At 34.6% G+C, this 13,362-nt stretch overlaps 2 protein-coding genes across 3 annotated transcripts; one reads left to right on the plus strand and one right to left on the minus strand.

The window, feature by feature from the left end:
* The first annotated feature begins 2,784 nt into the window (after nucleotides 1-2,784).
* On the plus strand, nucleotides 2,785-4,882 carry LOC130951026 (uncharacterized). 2 transcript variants are annotated; one of them, XM_057879640.1, is made up of 4 exons: nucleotides 2,785-2,985; nucleotides 3,227-3,458; nucleotides 3,968-4,094; nucleotides 4,524-4,882. In XM_057879640.1, exons 2-4 carry the CDS (start codon nucleotides 3,271-3,273, stop codon nucleotides 4,593-4,595), a joined length of 387 nt encoding a protein of 128 aa, XP_057735623.1. In that variant the 5' UTR covers nucleotides 2,785-2,985; nucleotides 3,227-3,270; the 3' UTR covers nucleotides 4,596-4,882. The 2 variants fall into 2 exon arrangements, with proteins under 2 accessions (XP_057735623.1, XP_057735624.1); XM_057879641.1 differs by having other exon boundaries at nucleotides 2,801-2,985; nucleotides 3,222-3,458.
* Nucleotides 4,883-5,655: 773 nt separating this feature from the next.
* Nucleotides 5,656-10,486, minus strand: LOC130948307 (E3 ubiquitin-protein ligase WAV3-like). The gene is made up of 2 exons (XM_057877025.1): nucleotides 9,825-10,486; nucleotides 5,656-8,060 (listed from the first exon to the last, which is right to left on the minus strand). The coding sequence occupies exons 1-2, from the start codon at nucleotides 10,059-10,061 to the stop codon at nucleotides 6,096-6,098; spliced, it is 2,202 nt and encodes a 733-aa protein (XP_057733008.1). The 5' UTR covers nucleotides 10,062-10,486; the 3' UTR covers nucleotides 5,656-6,095.
* Nucleotides 10,487-13,362: the final 2,876 nt, after the last annotated feature.

The raw sequence follows: 13,362 nt of genomic DNA on the forward strand, positions 1-13,362 counted from the left end.
AAATCGCCTAGATGAAGCGACGAAGAACCAATTGGTGGAAAGAAGTTACATATGCGAATTGGAAAGAAAACACCTCGAAACAGCTCGGGCCAAACGGGTTGAAAAAGTTGTGTTTAGAACAAGTCGCAAAAGTAACTTAACTAAATATGCCCCTTAAGGCATAAATACGATCTAACAACTCGATCCACACGGATAACAAATGGATCGTACAAAATCTCAAGCCCACAATCTCATCTCTACAAGTTCTAAAAATAAACGACCTAGTCGTATAAAATGGAACACTTTCACAAAAACAAGTTGTTCCAAGAAAACTCGTTCTAGCATTCACAACAACATAAGGATAACTTGGATTAAACGAGTTATGCCAGTCAACCATATTTTCAACGAAATTGTGTCAAGCACAAGTCGTGTCTATCTAAAAGTAAAGCTTTAAAAGTGATTTGTATCAAAATGAATCACTTCAAACGACTCGTATAGAAACGAGTTAAAAAGGAAGGATTGTAAACGTTTTTGAACAAAATCGAAACGTAAAAACTATCCTCCAAAACAACTTGGATAAAACAAGTTGTATCATACAAAAGGACGACAACCTTGTAAAAACTAGAAAGGGGAGGGAATAAGCATATAATCCCTACACATAAGGCGCCAATTTATGCTCGACAAAGTGCAAAAATCACGAGCTGGCCTTTTCAATGGTCGCTCGGATAAAGCGACGAGGTATAAATTGGTGTCCAATGGTTATAATACGGCTTGATGATTTAAAACAACTCAAGCCCATGAGTTGAACAAAATCGAGTAAAAAATAACCATATGATCTAAGTAATTTAAATTGCGCAAAACAACTTGATATATAACGAGTTGTGCTTCAAAAAAGTGACTTGTATAAAAAACAAGTCATCTAGAAATCTCAGAATGAATGAGTTCAACAAAAAAAGGCTTCATTCGAAAATCCTTTCTGCTTGAGTGCTCGAGTCCGACTTCATAAAGCTCGACCTCGAGCAGGGGCATAATGGATAAAGCAACGAAGTCCGATGGTTATAAAGATGATCTGATAGTTTAAAAGGACTCAAAATAAACAATTTGTACTTGAAACAAGTTGTGAAGTCCTAAAAAACAGCTCGAATTTAAATGGGTTGTATGAAATTAGATCAAGAAATAGCCACGTTTTAAATAAACGATTTGTATCAAAACAAGTCGTAAGAAATCAGAATAAGTTTCAGAAAGGTGATTTGTATTAAAACAAGTCATGCATCCTCAAAACAGCTCGAACTGAACGAGTTGTACAAAATTAGGATAAGAAATGTTTTCTGGTTAAGCACGATATGCTAAAACCAGTCATACAAAGCCTACAAGCCTTAAATAACTCAGAAAGAACGAGTTGTACCAATCAGTCTTAGAAAAAAGACTTGGCCAAAAACAAGTCATTTAAAGAGGGAAAAGTATTTATAGCACGCCAGGGGCATAAGGGTAAATTGACGCGATCATTAAAGAAACGCGCTGTTACCAATGTAACTGCTCCCACGCGTAAATGCGAACACCCCAACAGACGCGACGTTTGATTAGACTTGGCGGTTAAGAAATTTAAAATCACGTCAGTTCTAAAAGTCACGTCAGCTACAGACCAAGTTCAATACTCGAATCCAACTCATAAGCAAAAGAGATTGGACTCGAGTAGGGGCACTGTTCCTACCCTGACCCAACAGTATGGCCCAGGTCCAAATACACCAAAAGGCCCAATCCAAAGATTGGCCTTCGTTATTCACCGACCTCTTTAGAAGAGGTCGGACTCAACACAGACTTCTTTCCAAAGAAGTCGGGTTCAAGAGATAGCTGGCAGATAACACTTATTCAAATAAGTAACTGTCCCTAAAATCTCTCTAACCACTTCTAGAAGCCATATCCCAACAATCCCTAGATAAAAGGGACGGTTATCCACCTAAAAAGGTGGCACTACTCCAACGGTGGTTATTGGATCACCACTATAAATACCCTGACACCCCTCAGGTATCTCTAAGTTCCAATACATTCTAAACCTGCTTAACCCCATGCTGACTTAGGCATCGGAGTGTCTTTGCAGGTACCACCCCCCATCTCTTGGAACACACAACTCGGAGGCGGCTCCCAGACGTAAACCAAGTCGGAGACCACACTCCCCCAGCGCTTGGGCCTCAAACAAGTCCAACCACCGTCCGGTTCTAGGTAAGCCCCGGAACAGTAACTTTTATGAGATTTACAGGTTTGACATTTATATGTTTACAATCATATTAGGTATATACAAAAAACTAATCATCTATATAAAATACATATTGCAATATGAAATATATATTGAAAATGAATTAAACACCACATATATTTATAAATAAATAGATAATACTAAATTGTCAATGAGTTATAGTTCAAATAACATAGTTTTCTCATATTTATTTAAGAAGTCGCAGGTTCAAGTTCCTCTATCTTTAGTATAAAAAAAATTGATAATGCTAAATTAGTGTTAATTTTTTGTATATATATAATATTTTTTATATGCTTAAAAATAAATAAATAATATAGCTTTTGTATTGAACCATTGGATGAATTAAGGAGATTGAATGAAGGTCTCTTTTAATACTTAATAATTATTTCCAAATTAAAAAAAAAAAAAACAAAACAGATACCTCTCTTTCAATGAAATATTTAACATAACAAAAGTAGAGATAAGTAACCAATTAGAACAGGGTATATAGCCCATTATATCAAAATATAGAGCCCAGTGTACAAAAAAGAAAATAGCCCAATTTACGGCCCACAGGCCTTAATTCTCTGACGTTGTGTCATTCACTGAGGTTCTCTCTCTCTCTCTCTCTCTCTCTCTCCCCTGTTCTGTGTGTTGCAAGCTGCAACAAAACTTAAAGAGACATTCTCGGAGGAAGTGGATCTTCACCTTTGCAGCAGCAAGTGACAAGGAAAACAATCATTTGCCTTTTCCTTAAAAACAACATAATCCAGGTTTGGTATTTACCTCAAAAGATTTAATATTAATTTGTGCCTACCAAATGTTTGATACAATGTCTCAATGAATGATATTAGCCTCAACACACAGTCCATTGAACCCAACATCACTGAATTGTAACTAACTAAATAACTAACTGATTTTTAGTTAAGACAATATAAAAAATAAAAATATAGAAATTAGAATTCATTCTCAAATCTAAAACCATGTCATGATGGTGTGCTATTCAAAGTTTAGGAGAATTACTACTCCCAGTGTGGTGTTGAGTTGTTTGGATATCAATGAGTACAATTCACACAGCAAAAGCAAAAGAAGAAAATGGGAAGCAAAGTGCGACAGCTAAGAATCCAGGTTCTTCTGGTTCCTTCAAGAGATGGGGCAGGAAAAGCCCCTTTCTGAGATATGGCCTTCCCATGATATCTCTTACTGTTCTTGGTGCTCTTGGCCTTGGTCATCTCTTGCAAGGCAGGTATGTTGATCTCTCTAAAATCCAAATCTTTTAGGTGTGAATAGTGAAAATCTATTCTTGTGTTATGTGAAGAAGTGAAGGTGTTGGGTCTATAAAACCAAAGATATATATGGCTACACAACGGGAAACATGTGAATATTGCATTATCAATTAGGCTTATCTTGGAAGGCACAGAAAACTCATGCTTCTTCCGGTTTTTGAAGCTCTCATTCCAAATCTATTATCTCACTTATTGAAGGCATTCAAGGTTCAAAGATTTATGTTATTTTATAATATTGATCAACATTATTCAATAGAATCCAATGCATGGAGAACACTGTTCACATTCTTAATTTCTTAACCATGTTTTCAAGACTGGTATGCATATATATAAACATATTTATGGTGGTTTTCTAGTAATGTCACTTGTTCCTAAATGCAACTAAGAAAACAGGATAAAGCCCTAGATTTTAGTTAGTTATGTTATCTACTTAGATGTTCCTTTTTTATTTGTTCTCTTATGCTTGCAGCAAGGATATTGCAAAGGTGAAGGATGACCAGGAATGGGAAATAACTGAAGCAAGAAAAGCATTGTCTAGACTTGGACCAGTAGATGCATACAATCCAAAAACCATCTCATTGGAGGATGAGCTCAAGGTGTGTTTTTCCCCCTAAATACATGAAAAAATATATATATATATCTCAACACATTGTATCTACTTACATGAATTTTTTCAAAAAGCACTGTATTTAATATTAAACTTAAACGTGTGTTGAAAAATATGGGACTGGCATGAAGAATTCACCATTATAGATAATGCTTTGGTGTACATTTTGACTATTGAATATAGTGCTTTGAGAGATAATCTAGTTGCAAGGCCTAAGAAATTTTCTTCCCTTCCATTAGAAATTTCAGGGTAAACATTCTTACTGTAAACATGATACATAATAAAATACAATAGTATTGTTTGTTCTATGTAGCCGACTCCACTTAGTGGAATAAGGCTTTGTTGTTGTTGTCTTCATTAGTAATTTCAGGTAATAATGACTATCCAAAGGTTCACTTTTATTTGTTTTGTTGTGTAGGCCTTGCAACAAAAGGTGAACATTGACGATTACGAGTACAAGAAAATTCCTAAACCGAATGAGGGCAAGTGAGATTAGATTATAGCTGTGAACTTTAAACAACTTCCAAACTTCTCTTGTATCAAGCACAGAACCAATTTTATGGGGTCAAAGAGTCGGTTCTTACATACAAGTAGGGAAGCTGTTATTGCCACTTATTGTGTTTGACTATGGAAGATGAAGTTGAGATTAATTGTACGAATCTCTTTTTTTAATGGGATTTTTAAGTACAGAATTTAAAGCACATCCTAAGTGTGTGTTACTGTGTTAGATTCTACTTTAATAATAGTGTATATATGTCTTTTCATATTTTGGTTGGTCAATATTAATCATTTCTTCAATTTATGCGCATTGGCCATTCCATTTTTGCAGTCATAACTTCAACTTTGGTTCAACCTTTTTGGTATATTTATAATTTAATGCTTTATGGGTCCATCATTAAATACCATAGACAGTAAATAAAGAAGTAATAATCCTTCACCATGCAACAGTTGAACAATATCCCACAAATGACCAAGCATGGGGTTGAATGGACCACACTACTGAGTAGTGAGTACTCACAAGCAACTCGTTCGTCTGTGACCTGTGACTCTCTCACATGTGACTCGGTACAAAAGATTACTTACACCAAATCGGACAGCGACCTACTCCACTTCTCTTTTCATGAGTGTGTGTAACTGTGTTACTATTATAATGAGTTGTGTATTTGAATTTGATCATTACTCTAATAGTTTTCTTGTATATTATAGTTTTTTTTTTCTCTACTTTATTTCATCCAATGATACATATCAGCATATTGTTGTTTCAAAAAAAAAAGGGATGCTGTAATTCATATACTTGCGCATTAGCCATTTAGGCGTGTGAATTTAAACCCAAATAAATAAGAACATTAGATTTTTAGGTGAAACTTCTTCACTTACAAAAAAAGTTTACTACCTTTACAAGTGAAAAAAAATGTACCACAACACACAGATGCATTTGATTAAAGGTGAGTACTTTTGAATTCTGGGAATCATCAGTGCTCATAAGAATTAGATAAGGTTATTAATACTCAACCATTTGTGTTGTCAAGGGGTGGAATCAAATGAAAACATAAAGAATTGAAAACATATTATATTATACTGATGAGATCCCCAACCATTTGCACATTTGCACAATTACAAACTTTATACCCCAAGGTGTCCCAGAAAATAAAAAACCATTCTTCTCTATGTACACCAAAACCACATAATCAGAGGAAAGTAAAACCTTAAACCCCCCCAAAATAGAAGAAACATAATGTAGTAAATTGCTATCTACTCCCCTTTTCTCCATTGAATGTAAAATTTGTAACCCCTCCACCCTTAACCCTTTCCTCATCTTTTATTCATTTATACATTATATTAAACAGCAAAATCACGGCTCAAAGAAATTCTTCTGTTTCTCTCCTGTTTACCACCCTCCCCAGATCTTTTATAAGCAAAAAAAAAAGGGAAAATCATTGCCAAGGCTGATATTCAAGATGATTTTCACAAATTCTCTGTTGGATTTTATTTACCTTGGGCTCGGTTGTGATCGGAACGACAGCAGAGGCTGAAGAAGCCTCTGGCCTGATGGACTACCTAGCAACATGGCCTGAGATCGAGTAAGCATCTGGGTCATTGATGGGGTCTGGTATGCCCGAACAAGACTTGAACTATCAGTAGAATCACCTCTTGCTGTTGCTCGTTGCCATGAGTGTGAACTCAATCCGGAAAGGATGTATGCTCTCCCAGACGCTTCGTACACATGCCTACTCGCCATCCTCTCTTGCATTTCCTTGAGTTCAGCATCCAATGCAACGCAGAGGCGGTCATGTGACTTAGCAGAAATGGTCTCCGCAAGCATCTTTCGACAGTTTTCGAGGATTAGCCCTGCGCCGGAAAGGTCTCCCTGTTCAGCTGCAAGCCGTGCCTGGGCCATTGCCTCGGCTGCTTGGAGCCTGTTTCGCTGTCTATCTACCTCAAGTGACATCACAACCTGCCCAGCTTGCTCAGGCCTTTCGATTTTAACTTCTTCGCTTTCCAGTGTCATTGTTTCCTGAGTTAAGGGATCCTTGTAAACACATTTGACCTTAAGCAATGATGTTTCATTGCTGGATGTAGCTGGGACATCAACTGAAACTAGAAAGTCCCTCTCTTCATCAGCATATAGGTCTCCAACATCAATAAAACCTTTGCGTCCATCGGCCCCGACACGGCTTGGGTAGCTCCCTGCCTTTAGGGAAGAAAGACTAAGATTTGGATGTATACACTCAATTTCCACCTGCAGCTCCTGAACAACAACACTCAAAAGTCCTCCAATGCATTGAGCAAAGGCGTCCTGTAACACAGCTTCTGTCTCGATGAAAGAAAATGTACCACCAGACATCTCCGAAATTGAGTGCATTGATAAAGCATCATGGTCTGTGCCAAATCCAAAAGCATGCACGGGAATCTGAAAGCCCAAATTATCACGACCACTGAGAGAAGTAGGCAAAAGCAACTGGTAATTTGGTTGAGGTTGGTTAGTTCCAGGGCCATTGACGGTGTAATTATCTTGTCCATCAGATAGTAGTATAATACTGGCAACTGGATTCTTCTCTTTTCGGTCTTCCATTATCTTAGCACCTTTTCTTAACCCTTCGGCAATATTAGTGCCCCCATTTGCAACCAAAGAATTAACAGCTAGCAAAGCCTGTTGCCGCCCGGAATCCGTCATCCTTGACAGCGGAAAGAGACGGCGGGCTGTGGAAGAGAAAGCAATAACGGAAAGGCGGTCATTAGAGCCAAGGTTCTGTATAACAAATCCCATAGCTCTTTTCAGTAGTGCCAGCTTGGTTCCAGCCATGCTACCACTGATGTCAAGCACTGTGACCAGGTCAACAGGGGCACGAGGAGTCTGAGAAATCTGTGTCAAGCTAGGCTGGTTTCTACTGACATTTTGACTCCCGGCTTCAGCAGCTGTTGTAGAAGCAGTAGCAGCTTTGAGATGAACCAGAACTGTGAAATTAGAATAACTATTGGACCCAGGAGCAGCAGAAACTTCCGGATATGTTTTAATCTCCAATTCTCTAACAGAATCGTTATCTTCAGTACTCTTATTGCAAGGACTTCTCTCAGAAACTACGGTTTCATGATTCAATGATTCGTCATCATTAAATATGCCTGGCTCTTGGTAAAGGGGAACAATATGCCGCCTACTCAGGTCTCGTCGAGGAGGATGAGGTAGAGGTAGAGGTAATGGATGGACCAAGGCCATCAAAGCATCATTCTGGTGCCAATTTATTGGACTAGGTGACATTCTTCCCTGTATAGGATCCAAACTCGGACCCGAGAAAGGTATTTCTTTCCATTTTGCTCTGCACACTGGACATATTTGGTTTCCATGTTTCACATTCGAAGCAATACAGTGGAAATGGAAGGAATGTGAACATTCGGCAGTGAATATAGCCTGACCAGATCCTTGTTTCATTTTGGTTAAGCATATTGCGCAAGTTTGCTGGAAAATTGAAAATTAAAAAGCTTGTGAGAATATAGAAACTTCCAAGAAAATTACTAAAAACAGAAAAAAAGTATATGTGCAAAATATTGCTTCTTACAAAGATAATCTACAGATATATAGGTATTCTATTATCCACATGCTTTAATCATCTAGACCACTATGAAGGCCGCAATCAGATCGGATATACAAAACAGATTCATTCAAAGATTCTAAGAAAATATGATTTTCATTTTTCACGTGTTACTGGAAATCAGGAAAGGTTATTTTCCATTTAAAACACATCTCAATTTCAGAATAAGTTGCAGTAATACTTCATTAGCCATTGTTCAGGTATATTCAATTTCAAAAGAGTAAGTACACCATTGGAAATAATCTTAAAATAGTTTCGGATTATGAGAAAAGAGATGTCCTATCAGAACATTATGGAGAAGTTAATAATGCTTTTGCACCAAGCAATTGTGACAAAAGCAAAGGGCCAATATTAAGTTGCTTTAAGACATCCCTTCCAACTATTCAAATCCTTCTTTTTCATTTCTGGCATTTTGCCAAAAGAAGGCTTTACCATCAATCATACGAATCTCGAACAAACATGAAGCTGTCGACATTGTGAGATTATGAAAGAAGGATGGTAAAACATCTAATCTGAACAAATAAAATCAGTTCTAAACTTCCACCTTAGTCCTCAAAGACTGCTATTATGACTCGGACTAAAATGAACAAGCCAGCTAACAATATCATATCTTAATTTTTCTTTTCGCTTTTCTTTTTCATAAACATAGCTCAGTCAATAGAAAGGGGACAGGAAAATGGGGAAATACTGTAATCTTATCTAAAAGAAGTGACATTAAAGGTAGAAATAATAATGTTAGTTCAAGGCATTAAAATAAATAAATAAATAAAAATAAAAAACACAATTGATGACAACTTCATAGTTACAACTTGCAACTGAAATATGTATACAAGGTAAAAGGTCAACAAAACACAGCTCTATCAACAACCCACGTCATAGGGAAGTAGAAAGAGTCGAAGGCAACAAAATGAACAGAAGGTATCCAAAATTGATCAAAGCTAAAAAAAAGTCTTCTGGTCCCTGGCAATCAATGTATCTTTATTTAATACTATATGTATATGCATTCTATTTTGTCCATAAATACTATTTTGGCATCACATTCAATTAAATTCGGATAATTTGGGGCCTAAACACGCCTTAATTCAAATTAGAGGCTAAATTGTAGACGATGTATATTTTCGTGGACCCAAAAATGCTTGTTCACTCAAATCATAATAAACTCCCAAAAAAAAAGGACAACATAATAAGGGTCATCAGGGGTCTTGATAAAAGAACTATATGTTAATTTAACAAATTTCACAAATCCAAGAAAAAAATTATAAAAAAATTTTTCTTTAGCCTGAAAGCATATTTTTTTGGCGGAAATGTTATTTTTTTTTAACCATTTTTATTAATGACAAAATTTAATTTTGCTTAATCAGGGAGAGAAAAATGAAAAATCCCATTTTGCACATACCCTCTTGTAAGATTCTTCCTAAATGCATTTAATTTGTCCTAGCAACCTAACATTCAAAATCAAACAAAACATAAAAAGAAACAAAAAAGCATTTATTTTTCCCCAAAATAAAACGGAGAGAGAACTATCATATTCATAGTAGCAGTAACATTACCCAAAACAAGTGAATAATCATAATCAATTATTAATGTGTGTGTGTGTGAGAGAGAGAGAGAGAGACCAAAAAAAAACCCACCTTTGAAGACTTGCTGCTGCTGACACTTCTCGACAGCTTCAACGACGGAACCGGAGCTGTTGGCGTAGAAGAACCCATGTCCATGTTCTCCGCCGCCGGAAGCAGCGCTGCGTTCGACAGCCTCTCGGAAACCTCCGTGTGCGACGGAGATGAGTCACTGTCGTCTAAGGTCTTGGGAACAAACATGCAGAGGTTGAGCCCCAGAGCCACCTTCGCTTTCTTCCATTTGCTTCCCATTTCTTCACACCCCTTTGAGATCTCTCAACAACCACCGAAATGCTTGAAAACCCAGATCTCAAACGGCGAAAAGTTTCGAGCTTTGACAAGCTTAGCTCAGCTGAGAGCCCTCGTAACGAGAGAGGGTTAGAGAGAGAGAGAATGAAAGAGAAAGCAGAGAAGAGAGATAAATAGAGAGAGAGAAAATGGGGTTTTATGAAAAGTAGGAACGGGGCACGAAAACCGAGGAAGAAGTGTTCTTCATTGAACCAAGGCGTTGAGAAAAGAACGCAAAATTAATACAAGTGTGTTTTTTGAATGTTGAGGATATCAAAGGAGGGAACTTTGAAGGAAGAAACAAGTATTTGTAACATTCAATTTTGTTGTGTGTTTTGATTCATTCATATTCATTTATTCATGTGCAGATGTTGCTGTCTTTGACGATGTTGTGGCGGCCATGGACTAGTTTGTGTTAGCTGTGAGGGGTGCTAATGGAATAATAATGGAATGGGAATATGGGATGTGTATGGTGGTGAGGATTTTGACCTGTGTTTCCTTTTTCTTTTTATTTTCTTGTATTTCCTTTTTTACCCTTTTGATTGTTGTGGGGAAAAAGGAGTAATGGGTAAAAGGGCATTGAATTTCAATAGTAATAGAATAAAATAAAATAAAAGCACGTTTTGGGTTGAATGGGAAAAAAGTTAGATGCTTTATTATCCTCTTTACTTGGTATCATATCATCATGTCTCTGCATTCCTTTATTGCCCCTTTACCATCCTTTCCTTTCTTTGCATTCAGATTCACTTGCATTGTGCCCTTCAAATTATACTATTACTACTCACTTGGGGCCTTGCAGGTACACCATGTCAGTCTACTCTAGATACTCTACTCAAATTTTAGCAACACCTTGACCCCATCAAGTAAATTACTATCTAAAAGTTGTTTCAAGTAATTAATAGTTAAATACATGTTTTTTATTATTAGGGCTATTAATATATTAGAAGATGAAGAATTATGAGTTTATGATATCTGGTTTCATTCATATATTATATTGTGTGTATGTATGTGTGTGTGTGTCTTGCTGCCTATGACATATTTTTCCTTTTTGTATTGTCCACAAATTCCCTCTTTTAAAAAGGAATTAATTAACTTATTATGGATGAGTGCTATATCTAAACACTGATTATACTTTAGGCACAGTTTCATTTATTTATTGTAAAAGTCAACAATGGCTTTAAGAGTCTTAGTTAATTATTTGTTATATTAAACTCCTTGAAGAATATATTTTTCTTATCTAGGATAATTACCATCTATACTTGCTTTTGTCTCAATTTGTTTATATATTTCCACACTTAATTACACTTGATGAGTTCAATGAGCAATTAATAAATAAATAAATAGTATAGGTAGCCTAATACAGCTATATCTATCTCATATATTTCTACCTAATTGATAAAAACAACTCTGTCAATTATTGCAATCTTTGGTTTAAGATCAATTAACCTTTAAGCTCCTTTCACCTTTTGTGAAAAGGTTTAATTTTTAAGTGGGCATCCATGTGTATTAGTGGTTTATTATTTAATTATTTCTCTTTCTTCGTCCTCATCAATTAAGTGATAAAAATATTGATCATCACAAGTTGTTTAGTGGAAACATGCCATAATCCCTTCTAGAGGTGAGAGATCATGACCATAAATAAAATGTTGAAAAAGGGTATTTTGATTTGCCCCTATTGGTTTGTGTATATGACTCAGTTCCATGAATTGATATGGCCAACCAACTTGGCTTGGTCGAGTCGTCAACTCACTCATCCACTTAAACAAGTATCAGAAGTTTGAATCGTACTTTATACATGCAATAACTCATTGACCAGCGACTACTAATTTTTGCCCCGTTTTCAATTTATTTATTTATTTATTTTAACAAAGAAGTATACAAAGATTTGGCTTTAATCATATTAAATAAAATTTTCAAACATTTTGAGGTTGTATTTGATAATCAAGATAAATACAAGTTAAGACATAAGAAAATATTAAAATATTTTAGAATTAAAATGGTATATAATATTGTGATAAAATATATTAAAGATGATATACTTATTTTTTGTCATTTAAAAAGGATTTTGTTAATTATCAAAAAATAGAATTTTCAAAAATTTATTTTTAATATATATTATATATTTTACAAAAAACATTAAAAAATTAATTTGAATTTTTAATAATATTTTACATTATATTATATACCTTAAAAAATTAAGACCCTTAAAAAAATAATAACATTAGAAACATATTATATTTTTTTCCCTTATATATATTAACGTATTTATTTATCTATCATTTTATGAATCAGATGTATATAATAAGAACAAATAAATAAGTTAATTAAGACAGTAAATATCTGATATCTAATTAAGAGATTTTAAATTTAAATTTTTGAGATATTAAAAATATTTTTTATAAATTATATAATAAAAAATATTTTAAAAAAGAAATGTATACACTAAACTCATATTATATTTCCTTTGTCACCAAAAAAAATTATTATATTTTCTTTATATATTTAATAGATAATAGATAATATAAGAGAGTGGCACACGTGCACATTGTGGTGCCCATGTCAACCCCGTTAGTTGACATTAGTGCCACTCCATGGATCCCATCATCACATGTCTTGGATTTTTTATTCCCTTTAATTTCATCTTTCTCTCTTCTGACCCTTTTGCCCTTGTCATTATTTTTTACTTTTATTTCCTCAAATGAGATTATCGTCCTTTCTCCTTAAATATATCTTGTTGATTCAATAAGTGGTAAAAATGATTTAGGAGGTTGACTAATTGCTTCATTGTAATCAAACTAAAAATGTTGTGGCGTGCAAACTCTATAATTACCTAATATAATATAAATATAGTGTTCTTTCTTTTCTTTTCTCTTCCTTTTTTTTTTTGTAGTGAAAGTGCCCTAATTAAGGTATGTGAGAGGGAAATTAGTGTTTTGTTATGTGCGCATGTCATTAAATGTTTTGGCAAAAAGCAAATTAGGGTATATGGTCCACTTATTTCCTTTTACGGCGTTTGTTTTTTTGGAATTGAAACTAGAAATTGGGATTGAATAATATTTAATAAAATTGAAATTAAAATTTTAGTTTTGGAATATAAATTTTAATTTTTTAATATTTTCAAAAAATAAGAATATAGTATATTAAAATTTTTAAAAATAAAATTAAAATTTTAATAATATTTTTTTAAAAATATTTTTTTATGATATGTATTTTAAATATTTGTAATATAAAGAGTTCAAATATTATTTAAAAGTTATTAGTTTAT

The sequence above is a fragment of the Arachis stenosperma genome, chromosome 9 (assembly GCF_014773155.1).
Source record: "Arachis stenosperma cultivar V10309 chromosome 9, arast.V10309.gnm1.PFL2, whole genome shotgun sequence".
Taxonomy (NCBI): domain Eukaryota; kingdom Viridiplantae; phylum Streptophyta; class Magnoliopsida; order Fabales; family Fabaceae; genus Arachis; species Arachis stenosperma.

Bases quoted from the DNA above. Each gene is read 5' to 3' on its own strand.
- LOC130951026 (XM_057879640.1), top strand. From the start codon at position 3,271: ATGAGTACAATTCACACAGCAAAAGCAAAAGAAGAAAATGGGAAGCAA. The intron at 3,459-3,967 runs GTATGTTGATCT...TTATGCTTGCAG, and splicing joins GGTCATCTCTTGCAAGGCAG to CAAGGATATTGCAAAGGTGA. The intron at 4,095-4,523 runs GTGTGTTTTTCC...TTTGTTGTGTAG, and splicing joins CATTGGAGGATGAGCTCAAG to GCCTTGCAACAAAAGGTGAA.
- LOC130948307 (XM_057877025.1), bottom strand. From the start codon at position 10,061: ATGGGAAGCAAATGGAAGAAAGCGAAGGTGGCTCTGGGGCTCAACCTC. The intron at 8,061-9,824 runs GTGGGTTTTTTT...TCAATTTTCCAG, and splicing joins GCAGCAGCAAGTCTTCAAAG to CAAACTTGCGCAATATGCTT.